This window comes from Plasmopara halstedii (genome assembly GCF_900000015.1).
Source record: "Plasmopara halstedii genome assembly, contig: Scaffold_3060, whole genome shotgun sequence".
Taxonomy (NCBI): Eukaryota; Oomycota; class Peronosporomycetes; order Peronosporales; family Peronosporaceae; genus Plasmopara; species Plasmopara halstedii.
In genome coordinates this window covers 2,494,728-2,519,212 of record NW_020189964.1, presented here as the reverse complement: position 1 = coordinate 2,519,212, position 24,485 = coordinate 2,494,728, and the positions used below count along the sequence as shown (strand labels likewise).

At 44.3% G+C, this 24,485-nt stretch overlaps 8 protein-coding genes across 8 annotated transcripts; 4 read left to right on the top strand and 4 right to left on the bottom strand.

Moving 5' to 3' along the window:
- Positions 1-73: 73 nt before the first annotated feature.
- PHALS_07017 (40s ribosomal protein) lies at positions 74-769 on the top strand (the record flags this gene model as incomplete). The annotated part of the gene is made up of 3 exons (XM_024720413.1): positions 74-148; positions 222-290; positions 500-769. The coding sequence occupies 3 exons, from the start codon at positions 74-76 to the stop codon at positions 767-769; spliced, it is 414 nt and encodes a 137-aa protein (XP_024585614.1).
- A 269-nt stretch (positions 770-1,038) lies between these two features.
- Positions 1,039-1,682, bottom strand: PHALS_07016 (uncharacterized protein; the record flags this gene model as incomplete). Its single annotated transcript, XM_024720411.1, has 3 exons — positions 1,039-1,065; positions 1,132-1,173; positions 1,302-1,682. 3 exons carry the CDS (start codon positions 1,680-1,682, stop codon positions 1,039-1,041), a joined length of 450 nt encoding a protein of 149 aa, XP_024585613.1.
- Positions 1,683-2,118: 436 nt separating this feature from the next.
- On the bottom strand, positions 2,119-3,774 carry PHALS_07015 (gpr7 transmembrane protein; the record flags this gene model as incomplete). The annotated part of the gene is made up of 6 exons (XM_024720410.1): positions 2,119-2,425; positions 2,503-2,594; positions 2,670-2,833; positions 2,906-3,064; positions 3,126-3,247; positions 3,320-3,774. The coding sequence occupies 6 exons, from the start codon at positions 3,772-3,774 to the stop codon at positions 2,119-2,121; spliced, it is 1,299 nt and encodes a 432-aa protein (XP_024585612.1).
- A 353-nt stretch (positions 3,775-4,127) lies between these two features.
- On the top strand, positions 4,128-5,813 carry PHALS_07014 (gpr7 transmembrane protein; the record flags this gene model as incomplete). Its single annotated transcript, XM_024720409.1, has 4 exons — positions 4,128-4,304; positions 4,374-4,985; positions 5,056-5,583; positions 5,643-5,813. 4 exons carry the CDS (start codon positions 4,128-4,130, stop codon positions 5,811-5,813), a joined length of 1,488 nt encoding a protein of 495 aa, XP_024585611.1.
- A 130-nt stretch (positions 5,814-5,943) lies between these two features.
- PHALS_07013 (Gamma-interferon inducible lysosomal thiol reductase) lies at positions 5,944-8,449 on the bottom strand (the record flags this gene model as incomplete). The annotated part of the gene is made up of 12 exons (XM_024720408.1): positions 5,944-6,285; positions 6,346-6,444; positions 6,518-6,562; positions 6,620-6,745; positions 6,815-6,983; positions 7,044-7,100; positions 7,166-7,575; positions 7,646-7,690; positions 7,760-7,888; positions 7,959-8,103; positions 8,161-8,241; positions 8,316-8,449. 12 exons carry the CDS (start codon positions 8,447-8,449, stop codon positions 5,944-5,946), a joined length of 1,782 nt encoding a protein of 593 aa, XP_024585610.1.
- A 5,366-nt stretch (positions 8,450-13,815) lies between these two features.
- Positions 13,816-14,031, bottom strand: PHALS_07012 (uncharacterized protein; the record flags this gene model as incomplete). The annotated part of the gene is made up of 2 exons (XM_024720407.1): positions 13,816-13,861; positions 13,916-14,031. 2 exons carry the CDS (start codon positions 14,029-14,031, stop codon positions 13,816-13,818), a joined length of 162 nt encoding a protein of 53 aa, XP_024585609.1.
- A 1,650-nt stretch (positions 14,032-15,681) lies between these two features.
- PHALS_07011 (uncharacterized protein) lies at positions 15,682-15,943 on the top strand (the record flags this gene model as incomplete). The annotated part of the gene is made up of 2 exons (XM_024720406.1): positions 15,682-15,798; positions 15,887-15,943. 2 exons carry the CDS (start codon positions 15,682-15,684, stop codon positions 15,941-15,943), a joined length of 174 nt encoding a protein of 57 aa, XP_024585608.1.
- Positions 15,944-20,538: 4,595 nt separating this feature from the next.
- Positions 20,539-22,492, top strand: PHALS_07010 (uncharacterized protein; the record flags this gene model as incomplete). The annotated part of the gene is made up of 3 exons (XM_024720405.1): positions 20,539-21,347; positions 21,438-21,998; positions 22,075-22,492. The coding sequence occupies 3 exons, from the start codon at positions 20,539-20,541 to the stop codon at positions 22,490-22,492; spliced, it is 1,788 nt and encodes a 595-aa protein (XP_024585607.1).
- Positions 22,493-24,485: the final 1,993 nt, after the last annotated feature.

Genomic DNA, 24,485 nt, shown 5'->3' with positions numbered 1-24,485 from the left:
TTGTTTTCAAGCTGTTCAGTAGTTCATTCCATTCCCTGCAGAGCTTTTCGTTACTAAGTCCAACACCTTAAGCATGGCTGACAAGGCTCCCGTTACGGTGCGCACGCGCAAATTTCTTCGCAATACTCTATTGGCTCGCCGCCAAATGGTGCGTACACGCATTTGTGATACATTTCGTATGACCTATCCAGAGTCTGACTTTCAGTGCTGGGTCGATCCAGGTGGTAGAGGTGATCCACCCTGGCCGCCCTAACGTCCCCAAGGCTGAGCTTCAGGAAAAGATTGCCAAGGTACGACTTTAATTTACCGAGTCAGCTTGTCAGCGAGATGGCATTGTCATAAGGACAGGATAAAGACGCGAATCTATCAAAGCTATATCAGTGCCCTATAGCTCATATGATATTAAATCTAGTCCATCGCAGATTTCGACAATCTGACCGGCCGACACACAAAACAAAATTCAGATCGCTGACATTGGTTGTGACGCGTTTATGAGCAGATGTACAAGGTGAAGGATGCCAACACTGTTTTTCTTTATGGCTTCCGCACGCAATTCGGTGGTGGCAAGAGCTCGGGTTTCGGGCTCGTATATGACACGGTGAATGACGCCAAGCGCTTCGAGCCCAAATACCGTTTGATTCGTCAGGGTCTAGTTGAGAAGGTTGAGACGTCGCGCAAACAGATTAAGGAAGCCAAGAACCGCGGCAAGAAGATCCGTGGTGTTGGTCGTCGTATTGCCCGCCACAAGGCTGCTAAGGCCAACAAGTAGATTGTAAAGGACTTTTTTGTCTTGGCAATGTCGACTATGGAACGAATTTACGCTTCTGCAGCTTACTGTGTTTTCGTCATTCCGCTAAGAATGCTTTGTATAACAAGAAGCATACTGGGAAGTGTAATTAGTCAAGAAACTTACGTGTTTGCTTGATTTAACTTTCTTGTGCCGCTTTTCACAGTATATTTTGCTGTTTGGTGGAACACTGGTCGTCCCAACGGCTTATTATCATTGAAAATTGGTTCTATCTTTTAGCTTATGAAACTTTACGTAAGCATTTCCATGCGCTCGGTCTGCTTGTTGAATCGATGTTGGTATATAAATACTGTGCTTACAGTTAAAGTAGGAGCAGCACGCACATCTATCGAGCCTAGCTCTCCATATTCATGTATATCCCAGCTCTACCAACACCCTACAGTCTCAAAACTGCACAAGGTTGATCTGTTCAAAGTTTGAGGATAAGCTGAATTTATTATTGAACAGCGCAACAACCATCCTTTCGAATACTTTGGATCGCTCCTGGGCCAACCTGTTTTCCGTAATGTGTTCGATTAGAGTAGGTCATCTCCACTAATGCACCACCCGTCTCATCCGCAAAAAAAAGCTGTCTTCTACTTTTGGCAACAATTAAGTTGTTGCCATCATCGGTCTGTTTCTTTCTATCTGTATCGTTTTCTTTGTGGTGATTGCTATTTTCGATTGTCCAGTGTTTGCCGTTTGTGATGATGACCGTCGGCCTTGAATCATTCGCAATCGATAAATCTGGTTCTGACGTTGATAAAGGTATTCGATGATTTACTCTTGTCGAATCTTTCCTATCCAGATCCTGCGAGTAATGATTTTCCACGGCTAGCTTTAATCGAGGAGTGCCATCTACGCTAGCATCTATAGGGTATACGGTTTGATGCATGAATTCTATTCCGTCCAAGTGGCTTGGCTCCGGTCTCTTTAGCGAAAAGGTAGCTGGACACACTCAAAAGATGGCGCATGCACGTCTGAAATCGCCAAGCGGTCGTGTGGCAGAGGACTCTGCTGGCTAGAGGACACGAATGACGAAATAATCTTATCGATTCTTATCACAAGAAGTACAGGTGCTGTGCTGAGCACCCTCAACTTGCCCGCAATTATTTAACCTATATTTTGGGAATGGTTTTCTACCGGAACCATGAAGGTATGTTAGCCGTTTCAAATTTCACTTCAAAAATAACAGTTAAAGATCACAAATTAACACACACATGACGTCCAACCCAATCAGACGGACCCGGCTTTGTATCACAGCTGTTTTTCGCACTTCGACGTGAACCAGATCCCGCTGTTTGCACTCCTACCGACACATAATTTCAAAATTACAATGACTCGACTGTCGGAGCAGTTTTGCCGCAAGCTGGAAAATCTGCATTTGAAGAGGCCTCGAAAGGTGTTGAGTTTTCGTCATCTGTTGCTGAGGCAACACGCTGATTTAGTTCAATACCACGGGATTGTGGCGTGACTGGTTCCCGATTAGGGAGCTGATCCATCTGGGCATAAAGTAGGCCATGCTCGGTTGGTCGCCATAAATACACTACTACAAGCAATATCCCGAAAAAGAAGAGGCGAGTTGCTGCCCACACCATCCATATGTACGTCCACGGTACCCACACTGAGCCTGAATAGCTGACACAAAATTCGCAACATTCACGCTGCATGTTAGCCAGATCGCGTGCAAGCTAACAGCATCGTCTACAACTTACATAGCCCCTTCAAGAGCCATTAAAAAAAATGAGATGACCACGTATGCGACCAAAATACGATTAAGAGAAGCGTATATCTGCAGTTTAGCCGTCTGTTCATCACATTTACATTGAACAAGGCGTCATTAGATTTCATGCAGTTGTAATGGCGTGATAGATGTGCTTACCTGGCCAAAAGCGGCTAGATTTTTTCGTGTAAGCTTGAGTGACATGAAAATCCATCCTCCAAAGCATCCATTGGTCATAATAACGAGCGCTTCCCAGACAGCAGGAGGTCGCACATCACCTTCTGATTGATTGGCAAGATGGCTTACTTCAAGTGCTCCAACAGCTATAAAGTAACAAACGCCAAGCCCAGAAACGACAAAAACTTCAGGCCACGAAATTTGATTTCGCACAATACCGTAGCCTAAGCTGACCAGCGTTGTAGCAATACGCGCCACCATTCCTGCAAGGACCTTTACAAAAGTTGAAAAGAGCACCGTGTCTGGGTATGGGCAACAAACAGGCACACCGGACGCATTTAAAAGCTTATACGTTACGAACCACACCACTGATTCGCCTGTGATGTAACACATAACTATGAGAGATCTCTTTTACGTACGTAATCTAAAATACCGTACCTGTTGAGAGCAACAAGACAACAAGCAGGAAGAAGTGCGTCCCAACGACGCTATGGCGGTGGCGATTGATCAATATCAAAAAGTAAACATCTAGTGCCCCATATACCAACGATAAAACTCCGCTATGGTGCATTACCGCACCAAAACATTAGCTACCAGAATTTTTTGGCAATACATAACAAGCAAATACTCACTTGAATACATACAGCCCAAACAATAGTCCCGGCAGATATCCGTATGGATTTTGAAACGCTATTGCAGCATCCACATGCAGCAATGGGTCCATCATCGGATACGGCACGAAATTTTCGGCACTCACAGGATATCCGAACGCAGCTCGTTTTTGTTTCCAACATGGCATCAGTAAAGCCGTTTGCAGTCCTTCTTCTTTTGGATAAAACGTCAAGTCAACATGCAGTCTTTGGTCACTCTTCACAGCGTAAAATTCTCTCTCAATTATACTTTTCACGTCGGTTTCGTTAGAATAATTCCAGCTGCAAGCCGCGTGTTCATCGAATCCCCAAGCAATTGCAGCGTCGGTGGAGTAAATGGCCAGTACGACGCCAAAATCAAAGTAGTCGCTCAGTCTGCGCACTGTTATGTCCTTCTGCACCTCCTCATCCTTCAGTGAGCGTAGCGTTACATTCATGTGAATACTGGATCGCCCAACGATTCCCAAGGGCCCGTGACCATCCGCAAACATTCTTTCAGTTATTTTGCAACCCGTAACCTTATCATGCACCTGGTGAATTGATCCAAAGACAAAGACCTCCCTACTACACAGCACCACCACTGCGGCCATTTTCGTCATGAAGCAAAGTCGGTTAAATAGTGACGCATGTCTGAAAGCTCGCAATATGAGCATGGAGTGCAGCGCCATATCGGTCTCGCGTGTGCGGAATTGGAGTGATTGTCATTTACCAACTGGAACATCTCACCGTCTTAACTATATTTACCAATCAGCACATAGATCACAGGGGGCCTCAGAATTAAAAAGAGTGCATGATGTCGTCGCTTGTACCGTGGTTGCTGTTGTGGACTGTCTTGATACATGCGGTCGCGGCATCTATATATCCAATAAAGAGCAACACTTGGATACCGCCATTTCAACGCGCTGAAAAGCTTTTCGCTACAGATCAAGGTCCAATCTTTGCGCGCGTTGGCAACTCGTCCGTCACTGTGCGTGTGCAATTTTGTATACACCAATGGTTGGGGATTTTAACTAAGTGACCGTGTCATTTTATGCAGATTGATATTAAAAGCGTCAATGTGACGCAGGAAATGGCCGGATGGAGGCTTGTGGTTTTCTTTTATCACGTGGACAGCTACAAAACTTTTGAGACGGTATCCGACAAGATCGAACTGCTAGCCTGCTCAAATGCAAGCGAATTGAAGTTTGACGGCATGTCAGATATTCAGCGCTTTGTTTTCTTTGTAAATGAAAAGACCACACCAGTTTTACAGGCCAATGTTTCGCACCTTGTAACCTCGAGCGGATGGACCGACACGCAAGTTTTTGTCTGTTCTAACGATGAAATCGCTCCAATAGAAATGCTGACATTTTCGGGGTCCATGGAAGTGCGCAATCCATATGGATTGCTTCCTGCGGTCTTGTACGGTATGTTGCCGTTTAGCGGGTTCTTGACCATTGGATACTTGGTGCTGGACGTGTTTTTCGTGTTTCTACTTATTCGCCATCGTCGTCAATTACTTTCACTGCACTGGGGTATTCTGCTGATTTTAGTAACGGGTACAACTGCGGCAGCTATCTCTCTTTATGCTTTTTACCGAATGAACAAGACAGGAGAACCCGTATGTTGTCCATACCCGACTACATTTCTCGTTGCTATAATTCTAGATGTAAGTTTATATTTGTTACGCTTGATGAAAATGGCCTGTGTGCTGATATCCACACTATATGATACGACAGACATTTGTGCGTACTTTGGCGCGTATAATCTTATTGATAGTATGCCTAGGATACGGCATTGTTCGAAGTCACCTCAGCCGCGTTGAAATAGGCATTATATCTTTATTGTCGCTGGCGTACTTTGTCTCGGGTATCGCTGACGAGGTCACTCGCGGTACCTCAAGTGGCGCTGACTTTCGGGAAAAGCCAACAGCTTGGTCGATCATTCAGTTGCTTTGCAACCTTACGTTTATTATGTGGATCCAATTTTCGATGGAGCGCATTCTACGTGTTTTACGAGATCAAAAGCAGTTTGCAAAGCTTAGCATGTATCGCTGGTTAGCCTGGTCTCTCGCCGCCTTCATCGTGTTTTTCACCATACTTACGATCGTTGCCGTCTGCAGTCGGTTTGGCGTGTTCGAGTGGGACGTCGAATGGGAATGGACGCAACTCGTTGCGTGGCCTGTCTTAAATTTTACAGTCTCCGCTGCCATGTCTTTCATATGGCGACCGACACAGAATAGCTCACAATTTGCTTACTCCATGCAGGTTCGTTTGAGCTATGCTATCTTGGAACAAAAATTTATCTCACGACTGTTACTGCATAGCTGCCAATGGTCGATAGCCCAGGAATCGAGATGACTCGTAAAACGCGTGGCTTGTCGTCGGATGACGACATTAACCCTGAGCTGGAGTCGGACTCGGATGAAGAAAGATCTGTTCCTGCCGGTAAGCAAAAGACTAGCAGCAAGGATAGCGACGACATGGAAGGAGTCTAGCTGTTTGCAACCTTATTTTGTGAGCTACTCATCTTGTACAGTGCAGACAACTAACTCAAATTTTTTCACAATTAATCGATGGTGCAAATTCGATTGTTAGCACCAGGTATTTACATTAAATTCTTATCATTCACGCGTCCTTTTTGTGGTCGCGAGTCAATCTTAGAGCGACAATGACAAGTCCTACGAAGCATATGCCGGGTAATACGACTGCTATAAAAGTAGAATTCGTTCTGTCCTTGTCATCTGGATGGTTGCCACCAATAACCTTAGCGTTAAACTCCGTGACTGTTTTGGCCTCTGGCGCGATCGAGATTGGCTTGCCAATGCCTGGAGGGTCATCGTACTCTGCTCCTGTTTTACCAGTATCTTTCGTCGCGGGAGCACACGGCTTAATCACCTCTTTGTCATCGGGAGTTTGTACTTCCATTTCATCGCGTAGGCGTTTAGGTTGACATTCCGCCGGCAGCGACTAATCATCAACAGCATCAATGAGAGGATCACCTGACATCGTTTATCATGCATAACGTACATCCTTTGGTCCAGAATAGGCATTGCACACCGCATTTAGGAGCTGCTTGAACCCGATGCCGTGAGACGATTCACCTAATGGCGTGCCGTTGATCAAAACCTAGTCGAACGTAGTGTCTTTGTCATTCATTATAGGCAAACGAAAACACCTCGGCAAGTTTACTGTGACTTACGTATGGAACCCACGGTAAAGGCAATGCTTGTCTTTTTGCCACATTCTGCAACCACATTTTGAATGAGTGTGACGAAAGAAAGTGTCACAGTATGTCGATTACCTTTCGAAGAAGATCGTCACTTTTCGTGTCATAGCATGATTTCATTTTCGTGTACGCTTCGCCCTCATAACACCGCTTGATGATGGAGCTCCACGTCATGCCCTTGTTATCTCTGCTTTCCATGCACTGCACTCATCAAATAACAATACATTTCTCAAGAATGGGACGGATGATTTCTTTAAATGGTGGACTTACAGCAATGTGCTCCACCAACTCGCTTATTTGCTCGAACTCTTCTACAGCGCAGCTAAGCCATTTGTGTCCCAAGCATTCGACCATGCCCGAGGTGCACACGAAATTACCCTTTGCGTTAATTGACGTGCCAGCTGCAGGCACTGGGTGAAAGTCAATAATCTCTTGGAATCTGGAAATAGTATCATATTGGTACATGCTAAATGTGGTATCAGTGAATACGACTACGTACTCCTTGTTTTTAACAAGAGTGAGCAAAGACTTTGTGATAAATGACATGCAGCCGGGGCTAGTGAAAATGGTAGTAGGTCAGTACTATAAAAGAGAAAAAAATCGCATGCAAGTAGCTAGTACCAAAACGCTCGCCAGTACATTTCAAGCTGTACTTTGCCAGCTGCCACGACGACCGTAGTAGTAACAGGAGACGCAGGAGTACTCAGCTGTTCTTTCATTTTCACATCATTGTCGCTATTTACGACTTCAGGGGCATTGGCATCAGTAGGGGCTTGAGCTTCCAAAATCACCGTGTTTTCTGATGGAGTGGCCGTGGGTTCTAATTTCTTGTCGGTTGCTACTAGCGGTTTATCATCATTCCTTTGCACAGATTCCTCGGGAGAAACTACCTTTTGTTCACCAGAAAGCTTCAAACATTCCGCTGGGTAAAAGCTCTTAGGCCCAGTATACGCTGAGCAAATGCCACGTTTCAGCATACTCAGCGGAACCCCCTCCGTCAGCGATCCTAGTACTTCTTGATTCGCTGTAATCTTCGAGACACCAAAATACCAGAGAAATGACATTAGCCGTATGCGACGAGAATAATCAATAAGCGCATACATATGGCATCCAGGGAACGCTTCCGGATTGCTCTTCCCGAATCATCTATTCACGCAGAAAGTGTACAATTATGAGTCTTTTGGTATTTATGAACTCATTCGTTTTCATCCTTACCTTTAACAAAAGGTCTTTGCTACGATTGTCGACACATTCCTTCACCACGTCACGCTCCTCATCTGTCAGACAATTTTGTGCCTTCGTGGACCAGTCGCCTACCTGTCCGGACTCGTGCCCTTCAAAGCACTAAGCGAAGACAATAACACACTTGCCTATGTCACAAATGTACAAATATTCACAAAATATAAGCACCCACCGCTATTGTGCCGAGATACTTGACGACATCAAGACGATCCTTGTCCAGCACACAGACCTGCCAACGGTGACCCGTACACTCTAGTGGACCTGCCTCACAACTTATTTCTCCTTGGTTTTCGCGCATTCCTGCGGCAGGAATTAGTCTACACCAACAACAGTGAGCCCAATAGACCATTTGACAAAATGCCGTATAACTTTACGTGAGATCAATGATGTCACGAAATTCTTCGGTTCGCACGAGCTCTAGCAATGGATCACCAACGAGCCATTGACAAGCTGGGCTGTATGAGAGCAACAAATTGTTTTTAATTTAAATAAAGCTGAAGATTCAAGCAAAACTGCATGTAAAACCAACCAGAAGGCTCGAAAGACGACGCGCAAACTGACACGATGCTCTTTAGCAGCCCCCGTTAGTTCAGCCGCGTTGAGCAGAGATGTAAAGTGGAGGAATGGCAGAGCAGTCGATACCAGGGCACGTAGTAGCCCCATGTTTAAGCAAAAACTCGTGCTTAAAGTTTTTTAAAATCATTTTTAACAAGATTCCCTGCACTAAGTGTAAAATTGGCGACATTTACCATACATTACAATATGAATAATCAAAAGATTAATGAAATAATAGCTTGTTGCACTGCCACGTCACTATTAATACTAGTCATCATGAATTATGGCTCCAGCTATTACCCTATTAATGTAACCAGGTACGTACGTACTTTAATATGACATTCATGAAGTCAGTGAAACTCGTGCCCTCCATGATATGTGCACCTTTGGTACTATATGCCAGCAGAAGTGCCGCTGAATATGAGGCTCAATTTTCACACAGGTTTGCTCTGTCTCACCGGTCTCAAGCATTTACAAGCCAGCTTAGTGGAGCGGTTGTTGAGGTGACCACTGATCGCATCACTTCCTGCTACTTACACCCACTCATCTCCACACGTCAGCGAAGACAGCTACCGATCAATGGTCTTGATCACCACCACGTCGGTTGCATCCAGTAGTGGAGAGTCTGCTCGCGGGCGACCCTGCTTGTTTCAATGGTAGGTACACAAGGTCGTAAGCAACCAAGGCACCAGGGAAATCTTGCCGAAGTTTGATTGTAACCTGTCACTAGCTTCAGGGCTAACGACAACACTTCCATTCCACCAATTATGATGACAGCGTTAATATACCCGTCGGTCCACCGAACGATCCAACATTAAAGGTAACTTACTTGCTTATTATGAAATGCCGGTAGAGGTCGACCTCATGTGGCTGTCTCTCTCAGTCGGGGTTAAACATCGATTCTACTCTAGAGTCACAGCGTAAGTCAGAGTTTGAGATGAAGCAGACCTCTTATTTACACTTATGACTACGTCATTGCACCACCTAGCATGATGAACCTCCAGAAATACAGAGCCACGTCGCTGCTTAGGAGCAGAGAGTAGCTCTGCTACAGACGAGGTCAAGACGTCGCTTCGTCTACAACAAAGCTCTTCACGTCCGACTGGCTCGTAAGGGCGAGATCGTGGTATGACTTCAGTAATTCCACAAAAGCACTGAACGTGTTCGCATTGCCTCAGGGAATACTGAGTATAAATCAATTTCTCTGATACTCAATGTGTGACGATGCCTCACGAGAAAAACTTCGTGTACATTATGCTGTACGAGGGACATGATATCCCTACTGGTGGTCACCTGAGAAGAGAAATTACATACTGCTCATAAGTGCTGTATATCGGTGAAAAAAACATGTATAGCCACATATGTGCGCACTCGTTAAATTAAATCAACGGGTTCAACCCTCGCCGCAAGCGACGGTACCGTTGGCTAGCCTCCTTAATTTGGTAGAGTGCTGGTCATTTATAAGTAAGCTTCATTTTTGGTCTTGAAAAAGATGCATTTGGTAATACCGGTATTGTGGTCTGTATAAGTTGGTTCATCTCGCTATTGTCAGCGATACAAGGATCCAGCCAAGCTGGTCCTCAACAAAGTGTTTTGCCACCATCGCCTGCAGGTAGCCATTAAAAACGATCTAGATCCGCGTTTTATGGCAAAGTTCAAAAGCAATTTTAAAGTGCTCGGCACCAAAGAATGGATATGTCAAACACTGACCATCCACAAACAAATGATCAGGCGGAGCACGTGAATTGTATTGTTGACGAAACCTTACAAAGTCCTTGCGCGGAGACCGCGATGCCAAAGCGAGCTGGTTTCACTCGTTAAGTCTGCATCAGATAATGCTAATACGCTGGTAGTACCAATTCTACATCAATGTGTGGTATACACCCGGGTTTCTTCGATATTGGTTTAAAGTGGCTCTGGATTTTGTGGTGAAGGGGCTATCGATTTAATATGACTTGCTGTATCAGCTCGGGTAGCAAAGTCAGTGATTTTCTCTCAATGCGAGTGGGTGTCATGCGCTGGTGCTTGGACAAGAGCCGAGATAATTAAAGGCAAAAAACATATCCGAGGCAGGTAATACCACACAAATCTGTTGTTGGGTCAAAGATTGTACTTCTACGTTCGACCTACCCTGAACATGTAGTGTCTGCTGTAAATAAGACAAGTTGCGACCACCCTTCATTGGACTGTTCGGGTAATACCGATCACTGCTATACTACAGCAAGCTTTGGGATAAGGCATAACGGTGTAGGCTGTGACCGCTCTATTCGATGATGCGACATCTAAACTATCGAGTTCCTTGCTTTCAACATTTTTCGGTGGTACAACACAGATTACGTGTTTATCGTACGCTGTACATATCACCTTGTCGATTGGCGACGCAAACATCATGACATGCAAAAATTATTTGTCGGGGCGGCGCAAAAGCACATTCGCCACCACATTAAGCCGAACCCGCTAATACCTTTCCTCACAGATACGATCAGTAGCTGTTTTGCCATTCTCTGTGAGCAATGGGGCCACGAAGATGCTGTGTGCAACGATGCTTGAACTGCGTAGATAAAAAGGCTTGCTGCCAAACATAAGCATTTTGAACTTGACGCTGGCATACTTTACTGCAAGTAACTCTTAGACATGAACAGGATAGTTCTTCTCAGCCGCTTTCGGCTGTCGTTACCGTACCGAAATCACGCATATATGCCCATTAGTATCTACTTGGAGTAAAGCACAGCCTTAATAAAATGCAGTTTTATTCAATCGATAATCAAACATATGTATTCGTATTTGTCCAAATGGCATTAGTCATATATATACTCTCGAAAAAGCAGATCTAATCACACACCTAGCTACTTTAGAGACTCTCGGTTTCGTCCCTTTTAGAAGAGCACGAGCCCAACAACCGTGTGGTTGCTAAAACCGATCCCTGGGATCAAAGCTTCATCTGTGCAAAGAGGACGGTAACCCGGTAGCTCTTATAGTCATTCCATGATCGAGTCGCGGAGCGACTGCTTCCTATGTAATGACAAAGATATAAATTGATCGAGTATCTGCACCCAAAATAGCTTGACTAGCGTCGAAAGCTAATGCCTACGTATGGTCCCGACGAGGTCAAGTAATTGATAGCCAAAAGACTGATGACAGTAGTTGCTCGATAAGGCCGCTCGCCGCTTTTATATATTCAGCTTTGAGACGCAAGAAAGAGCGCTTCAATTGGGCACCGGCAATTTCCACCGTAAGACCGCGGATGCTGATATAATGATTCGAAAGGGTGAAAAAGGCGAAGTTAGTATGTATTTAACGTTGCTTTGGAGAAAGCAATGGTACATTTTCTCAAGCTTGCGGTCGCTAGGATAAGAGGTCACGCGTAAAACAACACTTATGTGCAGTGGTTCAGCAAAAGAGACGTCTCCAACGGTGGGATATTGAGAGCGTCTAAGATCGCGGATGTTTGCATCGCCTAGACAGGCACATTGAGCGCGTTTGCAATTCTTGTTCTCTCGTCAATGAGGTAAGAATTAGCGATATATGCCGAAGATTTGCGAGCTATAATCACCGCAATAGCGCCAGACCCTCCCTCCCCCAGAGGCTGTAGCGGTTACCATCCTCCGAAGGGTCTATAGACGGATGCGGCTGGAACATGATATCCTCCTCATTTATCCTACTTTTTTCAGAAAGTGGTGAACGCAGCGTTAAATGCGGAGAACATCCTTCGTGCTGCGAAGAATCATCCGAACGCGGAAGCAGAAGAATCTACTAGCGTGCCAGAGGCGTTATACGCCAGCCAATCTCAGAGATATACTTATGACGTCTAAGCTGCTGATCAACTTTGCAGTGCTCACAGACGTTTTATATGCGGTAGTTGAAACAGCTGCGTCTTGTGTGCTTCATCATTCTTGTGTAGGATCGAGCTCATGCGCAAGGGCGTACGATGAACCCCTCGCAAAGAACCATCAAGTCCCAGTAAGCGCAGAGCCGCCTAATGGGACATAAACACCCAAGACAAAATGACGAGCTTACTGTAATTTTATGTACTTTTTCTAACACATTCGGTACAACAATGTTTAAACCAATACGCTATCGTTGTACAAACTTCACTTTGCACTTGCTGTAATTCAGAAGATTCTTGTGTACTGAAATTCAGTATTCAATCAAATGGTAGAGCCATTTGCGGCTGTCAAAGGCAATCGACAGCACTCGGAGGCCTTGAAGATGCCAAGTACGGCTCCATGTTCGTACGGGGGCATAGGTCACAGTGCCGAAGTTTCTGTTGAATTTTCCAGCAAAATTTAAGGACTTTGACTATTTCGAATGCTGTCGAATTGTAGACCAACTCTTGAGATACAATCCCTTTTTATACGTGGCTGAGATGCCAGGAGCCATTAGCGTACAATAAGTCAAAAGTGACACGGTCTTCTCTCCTGGTAAAGCTTAACAGGGTTATGATCTCACCCCTGCCAGTAAAGAAGAAACGCTTCATAATCAAATTTGATAGCAATGATATGTTTGGTGCCTTAACTAGAGTTGGGGAGGCAAAAGTGGCAAAGCGACGGTCTCAGGACCGAGCTATTGAATAACGCAATCTCCGAGTATGTCCCTGATGAGACAGATGGCGGCGACTGTATGTTGCGACCCCTAGGTGTATATCCGGCGGGGCGGTACCGAACAGCTGTCAGCTGTAATCTTCTATATTACGGCTGATGTAGAGTAGAATCAGCTTGATGTCGCGATTTCCTGTGTTAGAGTTGATGGAAATTGAAGGGTGACTGTGAGTCGCGCGAAAAAAGGTCGGTCACTGCTTGTAAAGTTAGCCAGTTCTTGTCGCGATGCGACGGTACTGCTGAACCTAAATACCATTCGACTGGTCTACCGAGCGTAGAAATTAAGTTTTAGGAGAAAGTGGTGAAAAGGAATATTCTTTCGGGTGGTGTGACTGGGATAATCATATGGGCTGTAATGCTGCCCTCACAATCTCCGGTATAAGCTCTTACAAAGCTAAAAATGCCATTCCGAACTAGTTTTGCGGATATGCAAGAAGAAAATGTTACGATTGGTATTGGAGACAATGATGAGTTCGCAATCAGTTCTGGAGAACTAGTCATTGAGGACACTCGCAGAGCATCGAGTGCAAGGAGTGGCGCTATTCTTAACGATCATACGGATCCTGTTATCCTTTGTTGAAGGATTCACAAAATAATGAAGAGAAATATACAATTCATAATATAATTGGCCTTGTTTCCGACACCAAACATTGTTCCATCCGATGATGACCCTTACGAAATGAACGATGTGACGTCATTGACGCTTTCAGCCGTGCAATGCGCGAAGCGGGTTTGATGAGAGTAAGTTAATCCTCATAATTGGCGCCAAATTTTGGTGTCGGATAATCATAAGCAAGTCTCAAACGCGATCTCAATGGTTAACGAGCATGTCGCTTTACAGCTGCATTCGGTCTGCGCAAGTTACCCAACACTCGCTTATCGTGTCCGTTCGATCACCGGACACGCATTAAGCATATCCAGCCTGATACCAAGCAGCTTAGCAAATACTAACAATCAATGACGAAGAAGCGCGTACAATTTGAGACAATGACCACCGGAGCGCCCAGCTGACAAAATAATTTTCGGCGTTAAATAGCTAAAATGTATCATGCACCGCTGCAGCAAGAACAGCAGTCGGTAAACAAACCACATTATTAATATGGCCAGACGCGTCTATCAGAAACCAAGACTGGTATGATAATTGATTGACAACACTCTGTCAGACCCGGTCAACTAGACAAGGATGCCGGCAAATGCGGCGACGATTGTACCGGTGATTTGTTTTACACTCGCACACAAAGACCATTTCTTAGCGCTCACTGATCTGTACGTCATTCTCTCTATTGAAATGACCGGTAATGTGTGTCTCATACAGAATATTGTATTATGATCCTCGTCAGGAAGAATTACTACATGCTGTGCTCCAGGCTCAAACACAAACACCCTTTGCAAGAGAATGCGATTAGATATGGCAACGTCCAAACGCAAAACCTCTTTGCTTTCCACAGCTTTTAATAGTGCAATTCTTGTTACATGTGACCTGTACGCCGTGCGTACTATCGACAATTCACGACGCCAAGCGGCATGTCAGATTGCCAAGGCTGAAGCATAAAAGTCGATGTGGCCGATATGAATTCGGGAGAGCCAGAACTGGAGTGCGCAAATTGCTTTTTAATGCGCTTTTGCCAGATTCCAAGGATATCTGACATGCTTTTCAGAAGATTAGCGAGGGATCGTGCCAGATCGACATGGTTCTTACTCTTTTAGCTGGCCGAATCAATCTAATTCCTGGGGTTCTTATGGAGCAAGGGAAAGAGGGATCGGTCAATCTTCAATGGTTATTTTCTTTGAGGAACCTGCCCGCAGGCTCAGCTTTTCACTGAGTCAGTTTTGAAAGGGGATTTCGTCGGCGCAAAAAGACAAACTTGTATCTGGTGGCGAATAGCATATTCCAGCGCGCTTACTCGAGTAAGTATCGAATCTCCCGTGCTCCGCACGACTATAAACAAACATGTATCGTCGAATTAGGTTTTTACGTCGCCACAATGTGGCTTGTACAGCTGTGTCATCTATACGACCCCGCGTTGTTGCATACAGCAACATCCTCGCAAAAACACTCGCAGAAAACGGCAAGATAATCTTCGCCAAGAATACTTGTGAGTTGTAAGAAAAGCCTGGTCGGCTTAACGTGGCGGAAGATGCACTTTTTCGTTGCCCAGAGAATGAACTATAAACGACGTAATCGTAAAGGTCGCGCATGAACGAAGCATATGCACGACGAAAAGGTCTGGCGCAACATGTGTGGCAGATTTGGGGGCTTTGAGGAGAAAGTTGCTCTTAAATCATATGCCTTTATATCAAGACGTCTGAAAACGCGTTAACATTGTTTTTTCTTGTCTCAAGGTTGACTGTATCAGAGTATATAATCGCATGACTGAATATTTCCCTTGAAGATTTCAGACACAAAACTTCCGACGAGGTCTATGATATTACTAAGTGAACATCTCGGTCATTAAAGACTGTACAGCTCAGTAAGCACATGCACTGGTCAAAAGTTGCGTAAGGTCTAATGTTTGCACGTGTCAGGCGCATGAATAAGTAGCCCCCTTAGCCATTCTGCTATTCCGGCACAGTGTTGGTATCCCATGAACGTGGACTTTATTTTCTTACCCTCTCAAAATCCGCCTTGTAAAATTGGCATTGTGGTCTGTGTGGGCAATCTGGTTTGCATCGCTGCTGTCAGTGCCACTGTAGCCGATGATTTACAGCAAGGCGTATCAGAGCAAAAGAAAAATCTCAGTCATGGCCTTTCTGGTGGCAATTGCTTTGGATCGAGATATACGCCTAAGCAAACACTGTTTAAGATACCTGGACATGTTTGCCGCAGGATATCCGCACTGCAAAAACGATGATCTTGTGGTGTAGAATATTTTATAATACACTTTGCTCACGATGACAGCTAATCTGAAGTTAAATGCCTCCACTGATTGAGTTTGCGTTAAAACAGCAAAAAAGTGCACGTCTCAATCGGTTGTATGCTATAAGCTATTTATATTTTGGCTGATCGGCTGATATTGTGTCCTTTCCACAAATCTAAGAAGTTGCTTCGGTGATTACATCTTTTCCACCCTCTAGACCAATTTACTTTATGTTGACTCGCTAGGGGGAGTGCTGTGCTTTGCGACCCTATATCTAGCCATGGGGGTGAAGACAAATGACATGCCAAGTCGTAAGCATCAACGGCGCCAGGCAAACTTGCCGAGGCTGAACTACAAAATCTCATGAAATTTTGGAATATAGGAGGTTCTTTTACTTCACCAGGTTTCGAATACACCCCTGGCGTGTTTTTTAATGTGGGCCTTCAAATGCTCGATGAGCAGATCCAGTAAAGGGCGAACCTAAAAGACTGGCTCTAGTGAGCCTACTTGGTTGTGGCAGTACATCGACGCTCTCCAACAATCTTGATGTGCTTCCGAAACGGACATGACTTATCTTGTAGATACACTCTTGAAACTACACGTTTGAGGCAAATGCTAATGAATCAAGAGGTTTGAAGCCAGATCTTTGATTCAAAAGTTAGCGCAGTTATAGTGAGCTGCTGAAACGTTGATCTGCAATCGTTTGTACGTCTGAGCTGCGCGTGTCGTAGTTCGGCTTAAAAAATGTGCTCGCAATTCCTAGATGATATTAAGAATATATTCTTATCTGGCTACGAGTGTCAAGGGCTCGTTTAGTAAGAAGACGACCCTTGTGGCGGCACTTTCGTCAACAGCACTTCGTATCCATCGACATAGAAATCCATACGTAGTGTTTTTCGAGGATAGCCTTTTAATTTTTCGCACTCATTGCTTCTCGATTGTCCTTATTATTGGACATATATATATTGGATGAAAAAAACACCACTTTGGCGCGATCCAATTATCCGCAAGCATATCCTTAGGACGATATTCCTTCTCCACGAGAGTTTTTACCGTAGCCGTAGGGAGATACTATCATTTCCAGGACTACCTACTCCTTCCGCTTATAACTGTAAACCTGATCTTTACAGTTCCGTGGAGTCTCACCACCCGCGCGATGGACACGTCACTCGGCACAAAATCGTAATTAAACAATTATTATTATTGATATCAGACCCTGGTCTTTGTATTCCTATCTGCACAGGGACTTGTCCTGGCATAGCCGCTAACGGGATCAAAATATGGACATCGCGATACATATCCCCCTTTTCGTACTACCAGAACTTGTTTCTGGAAGTTTTAATTCATATGTGCAAAACAAATTCGACAGGGATTCTTCAGTCGACTCTGCGTCTTAACCAAGATAGTGTAGAGCACGCAGGACATACACGTCCACAACCCTTCCTGCATTTACATCTGCGAGTATGACGGCGCTGCGCGGTCGCATGAGAGTCCACTCTATATTCTCTTCAGATTGACTGAGGTCCAACTCATCTTGCTCGCTCATACATCCACCGTCTCCCGCTTCATGACCGCTCCATGCCACTTAAATGCTTTGGAGCGCTTTCAATGTCTTGAAACAATCAATCCAGTTTGAGTAAGCGACCGACATATATAACAGACATGGTACTAAATCAAAAGTATGTTATTTAGTAGTTGAGCATAATCACTTGATATTGAAACCATTGATGTCTTAAAACATACAAAATAAGGACATTTAGGTAGCAATATACGCTATATCTATAGAGATAAAGAATATGTTGGATTATGAGACACAAACATAGCTAAATAAATAAGGGAATATGAACTTAAGCGATATTGAGATGAAACTTACGGATGTCAAACCAAATGCATTTGGCCGCACATTAGCTATAGACGCGGGACTCGGCGCGCCTACCAAGATCATCTCCAATATCTGATGAAATGAAGAATCTTTCTCACTCCAAGAATTCCTGTGAGATTTTGGTATCACTGCCCAAGCGTTGTTGACGCTAATAATTCGGAACAGATTCTACTCTCACTTTACCCCGATAAGCGGCAGAGTTGTGTGGTGCAATGAGTAATTCACTTGCGTATGGGTCATGTGTATGATTTCAACGTCAGTTCAAAGCGAGGGAGTGCCCGTCTTGATACTTTGATTCAAGCATGAGGCGACGTTCCTGTCGGAATTTTGCCTTTCAAACAGATTGACGGATGATTCGTCTTTACCTGATGCTCGGATCAAGCCATATAATCCTTGGTGCACGTCAGCCACAGACACCTCATTTCTTTTGTCGACTAGAATTAGCTAATTTTAAAGATAATCGTGAGCAATAGAGGATCTCAGTTCGCGTCCTGGATACGATCGTCTGATTAATCATCTGTGCATTTGTCTACGTGGACTCTACGAGCCAGAAACTTTTTCTGCGAGAGGTGTCTCAGCATACTTGTTGTGGAAGGTGCCTCGTCGGCAACAAAGAACTTTAAATTTCTTGAGAAAAATGTGTCAGATATTCTCAAAACATCCAACATAATACTTCAAAACACTGTTATGTATCGAAAAGTTAGCTGTCGACAAATTGGATCCGGTGGAGCGTGGTTGATATGTGGTGTGCATCATGTAGAATTTACTTTAGATTCGCTCAAGAATATTTTTTGCTCTCACTTGTACTCTCTCGCGCGCTGAAGGCTGAGGCAATAGCGACTAGCATGAGCATCATGCTACATCTGATACTTTCTGGAAAATTGTAAACCCTTTCAGCTTTTGTCGCCATATTTCGAAAGTATGGACCTACAGAAAACTAAGCGCAATCTATGAACTCAAGCTTAAATGATGTGGATATGAGGCCGAGCGCGTGTTCAAAAACACGAGATGCTGCACCTTATTGATCGATTCGCAATCATCAAAATACCGAAACTCACAACTTGAAATTTCCATGTGTGCTTTGTACGATCTTGTTGCATATCTCGGTTACAAGTTACGTCGAATTTACGAATTTTGTATGGAACGCAAATACTTTGCCATAAAGCTTTATAGATTGAAGATTGGACGTATATTTCGGGAATCAACCTTTGGTTCTGCTCCAAAATGGCTTTTCATGTACATATTTTATTCATTTATTTTTGTTTTGCTCTGTGTTGCTGGATATTGTCCGATTATCTGTCGCGATACTCTTGGTTTCATTTGTATGTAAATGATGCCATATGATGCGGCAGCTTCATCAGTCTTATGCAGTACCCTGCAGTTGCCAGGACATGCGGCATTAGCTTAAGCCCACACTCTGTGCCCAGGTGCCTGATTTGGAAGGTAACCAAATGATTTCGTTTTGAGTGTCTTTCGATGAAGGCACTCAGATTTTTTCAGTGTTGACAGATTACCTACCTCAAGCAGTGATGACACTGCTTCGACCAACTAGATCGCTTCTACATGATTGCTTCTCATCTAATCTCAAATATAAGTCTAGTACTTAGTTCAGACAGACATACTCGAAATGTCTCCTGATTCTACGATCTCGGTGACCATTCCGCGAAGACTCTACACAGCACACATCATGAATAGCGTGTGCTGAGGTATCACCTTTCGATGCTTTACACAAGTGTGAAGGCCGTAATCACGGTACATTACTTAACTTCCCAAAGTGAAATTTTGGCTTAGTTTCCGGACCTGTCATGAGCTATAATTCTAATTTCTCCCGCGGACATGCTTGGAAGAACATTTGAAGTAATTTGCATCACTGCGAAAAATAATTTTGAAATCTGTATACCTAAATAATTTACTACCCTGTCCGAGTCAGAATTGGAACGGTGACTACCGCAATCTCGAGGGCATACGTTCTGCTTAAGATGAGACAACTAATGTACTCGCGTGAAGTCTTTTGAGCTGTTCGAGTGCAATCATTCCTCAGCAACAAATTCAGGTTTCAAAGGGTCATCTTAAAATTATATTCTATAGCTTATCATCTACACTGTCTCTCATGCCTAATTACGCAATCTTATATTATGTGATCTTTTTCCTGTTGCAGCTCCGCTATGTGGCCTCGAGTAAAAGCACTCCATTGGTCGTGATTTTTGTTTAAAATCACTCGAATTATAATTAGGGTGGTGCACTTGTATAATCGTGCATCGCAAGTTCTAATCTTTCAATCAAGTTTCATGCTATCTGCGTATAATAGACTCAGCATCATAATCAGTCAGACTGTAAACCTGTAGATTGACGAAAGTCTGCTGCTATCATTGTATGCGCGAGATGTAGAGATCAAGGCGAGACTCGTATATTTCATTTGGTGATTACAAACCTATCGTATAACATATGGAATGGTAACCTTTTTTCTTACAAAACTCAAAGACAAGTGCAGCAAGTATAACCCCTGGAACGTCGCGTGACGATTGAACGCGTTAAAATCTCTTCCTGCATATACGAATCTGATCTTTTATAGAAATCCCAAAACGTAGTAACACGTCATTGAGCTACGCAGCAAACCCCCACGGACTTTCTTTTCAGAAGGTCTTTTTTACTTTTGAATCTAAATATAATTCAGCTCTAAAATTCTATCTTCTGTCCGTTTTATTCATTTCCATATGATTTCCCTCCGATTGTTTATGCAAGCGCAGCTGCAAGAAAAAATGCCCATTTCTTCCCATCGCAGCGGCTGTATCCATTTCTGCCCTTACCCATTTGCGGTTTCGACGAACTTCCAAGCATTAACTTAAAAGTTCAGTGCCGATGGTCGCGACGAATAAAGGAGAGAATACCGCAGTAAAGCCGAAGCGTGCAGGCTTTGGACTTGGTGGGTTTTTGCCAAAGGTCCCTCCGATCTATCGTAAAGAAAAGGGTCTTCATGAGGGACAGGAAGCTGAAGAAGAACCTGTACAGGACGATCAAACGAGGGAGTTGCCGAATTTCTCCGGTGAGCGCCGTTCGCTTCAAGGGTCGACACCGGTCTCATCTGCTACTGCGGTGGCAGCTTCTGCCTTTCGCCGTCGGGGAATGTCTATTGAACAAACAGCGTCATCATTCTATCGCCGCATGAGTTTGCGACCTTCGGCACCCGAGACGACAGAGACCGCTAAAACGTCACCGACTGGCAGTTTGAATACTTCACCATCACCTCAATCCGATACGGAACTTTCAATACGGCGTGGAATGTGTGTGGCTACAAAGTATGGTACAGGCACAGTACTCGACGTACGAGCGGCTGACGGCTTTATTGTGGTACAATTGGGACCGAAGAGCATTGCGTATGTGCGCGAAGATATAATAATCAGGGAGATCAAGAGTGTGGTAGGGGAACGAGTTAAAACCCGCTGGGGTATGGCGACAGTTGAGCAGTATTACGTCGAAGAAGATATGTACAGCATTGCTCTGGATTGGCGCTGGGACGATGAACATGTTTGGCGCATGAAGGCGACGACGAAGAAGTTTGAAAAGGTGAATCCACGTGGAACTTTGATTCAAAATACGAAAAATCGATTGTTTGAAGGATATAGCTCACTTTGGGAAAGCGTTGGCAAGCTTAACACCACTTCCAAGAGGTAGAGATTCTAAGATGATGTTTGAGGATTTATGATTGATCCGTTTGTGATAAATATTGTTTCGTAATCTAACGTTGAGTAATTGATTAGCGGCGTACCTCCTACCAAGCAAGACGCAGTGGAACAGCCGACTCTAGGCACAGCACAGACGCCGTTTGGTATTTGTACAGTGCTAGAAGTACGAGCAGACACGTTTTTTGTAGTCAAGACGGCAGATGGTTCTATTGCATACTTAAACCCCGACTCGGTGCGAATGTTGGGACGACGGACGCATTTTGTTAAAGGCGATCGTGTGAATACACCGTACGGACCTGGACACATTGTCCACTTTCGTGAAGACGATGAGACGTATGCAGTTGAGCTTGAAACGCTATCACTGGCTGGTCAAGCACCGTTGCTATTTATCAGCGACACGGCTGCTGAGACAGATTTGACGCACGCCCCTGCGGCTGCGAATACGCGTCTATCGTCAATCTTGAATATCACGCGCACATCTATGATGAATGCGGGGGAGAGAATGCGAAGTGCATCGATTGCAGCTGGAGGTCTCCCTACGCTACCTGCAAACCTGCCTACACTTCCAGGTGGTTTACCTACGCTCTCTAGTGTCAAAGCCAGAGTATCAACCATGGCAACCATTACGATGGCCCCGTACGTTCTACCTTTCTAACGTGTATGCTTCAAAAATGCTTCTGACTGGTATCGATGTTGATTACAATTGATACAGAAAAACAAAATTTCACAAGGATGAGCGGGTACTTACAACATTTGGATCTGGTTTTGTGACGGAAGTTCGTCCTCTTGACAAAATTTACCGCGTATATCTACGCCGACTCAAATTTTCTGGCTATTTCTACGAAGCGAGTCTTGCTCCTTTTCCATACGATCGTGTCACGCACTTTGTTGTGGATGGTCGTACGATACCAGCGCCGCCTATTCCCAAGAATGCGAGCGACTACAAGCGTCGTGCTGTGATTACGAAGGCGATCAAGTCGGCTAGGGCCGGTACTTACCTTCCTGCAACGGTTTTAACTCAATCGAAAGAATCAAAGCACGAGATTCCAGAGGCACCGATTCATGCAGCTGATGCGACTGTCGCCGTTAATGTCGCGTCTGTCCCTGCACCAGTGTCAGTCGCGGAATAGTGTCTCGTTGCACAAAAACAACTTCATATAAAGATGTAGCTCAAAAAGATTGTGAGTGTTTTACTCATTCATTAGTGAAAAAATATGCATTATCGTTACATGTACTGATTCATACACGTGGCACGAAAAGCTTGAGCAGCAGTCAGTGCGCTACGACTTTTCGTTCTCAGCTAAACGACAAGCTAAGTCGTTACGATCATTGTAAGTGATACTAATCAAGATACAGCGTAGACAAAACATCCATAGAAGCGTATAGCGTCAAAACACAAGAAGCGCTAACCAAGTTAATTGATTATGCGTCTATCTAATTCTGTATAATGTGATAAAGTGCTTCCTGCATCGTCCATTCAGACTTAAGATCAAAAAGATCTTCTGAGAGAAGAAATTGGTTTAGTCAGAGATTCGTGCGTACAACGTTTTGATTCTGAATCCTTCATAATTTGACGACAATAAGGCCGAGATCAAGTTGTAAGAGGACTTTTGATAGCCAAATGAGCGTCAGTGAAGCAGATAGACTAGAACATCGAAAACGAATAGCGATAGCACTCAACAATCTCCTCCATGGTTTGAGTAGGTAGAGCGTTGAGCACTATCACATGTAAACAACATAGGTCCGCCTCAAATTTGAGCTTGAAATACCTGTTCTTAAAGATACAAGGAATGTTGAGCACATGTACATTGAAATCTAAGCATTATCTGTCATCAAACACATTACAAAGAGAAATAAGAGTTGACGAGCAGTAAACCAATTTCTCCACTCACCGCTGAACTTTCATGCATACGGTGATAATTCGATCGAGTAAATTAAAATCGTTTATTTTCTTGAGTATGTGACCAAACGAGGTACAAGAGAAGTGAGATATGTAAGGATGCTTTTTCTTAAGTGAACGTGACTGCACTGTGCGTCATTTTCAAGGCAACGACACCGAGTCGAAAAAACAATAGTATGAAGATGTGCAGAATTGGATATCGCACTTAGTCAGCAAAGCAATTGTCGAATTTTCGACTTAAAAGTACGCGCTAACGAACGTCCAGAGGATGGGCGTACGCTTCGCTTAGAAGCGAAATCGCGAGAAATTATTTGCAATGTGTGTCTTGCTATTTCAATATAACTATTAGTATTATCCAAACTAGTTTTAAAACATACATTTTGCCACATGCGATGATCACGCTATTTTCATTGCTTGACATGTGACTGACAGCTTCTCTGTAAAAAATACAAATATGTACGATCCGACGATTTACCCTATGCACTTGAAAAAAGCTGTGAAGAGTAAGGTGTATGCAAACACTACGTACAGCACCCGTTACACCCTTCCCAATAAGATGTGGACCTTGAGGGTCACACTTTTTTTGGCTTTGAAGCCACTGCACAAATTATATATCATACGTTGTGCACGCAACAATTTCACTCTGATTTATGCACTCAATACTGCCTAATCATAAGCGCATCTTTGTACCGGGAATTCCCGCCCGTGTACACGATTTCATGGATCATTAAGGCTGAGGAAGTAGTATTCTTTACCTCCTGCCTCTCATTTGCACGAGTTGCACGCTGCGTGTCCGTTACATACAGGGGCGTGTTTTGACACTCTGCTGCGAAGTCTCGACGTTACACTTTACTGAGTTGGACCTGGCTTTAAGAGCTCAGCGTGTCCGTCTGTAAGTGCAAGAGTCGCAACGACTCCTGTTGGTCTCATTGCGCCGCGGCTATGAGACCATCCATTTATAGCTGCTCGCTGCGCTGGAGCAGAAGCCCAACCTAACGTACGGGACCTCTGTAGAAGCGACATTTACAGCATTAGAAGACTGGAAGCGACTTATGTCGCTGTTGTTCGCTCCGCCTCGTTTTGAGTGCGTTTCGAACTCTTGCCACTTGTCAGGTAGGGCGAAAGGTAGCCGGCTATGTTTAGGCGTCAAGATCTTTTATCATCGAGATAAAATCAGGCCCCTTCGGTTGTCGCCAAAATTTACCATCGCTATAGAAAGCGTC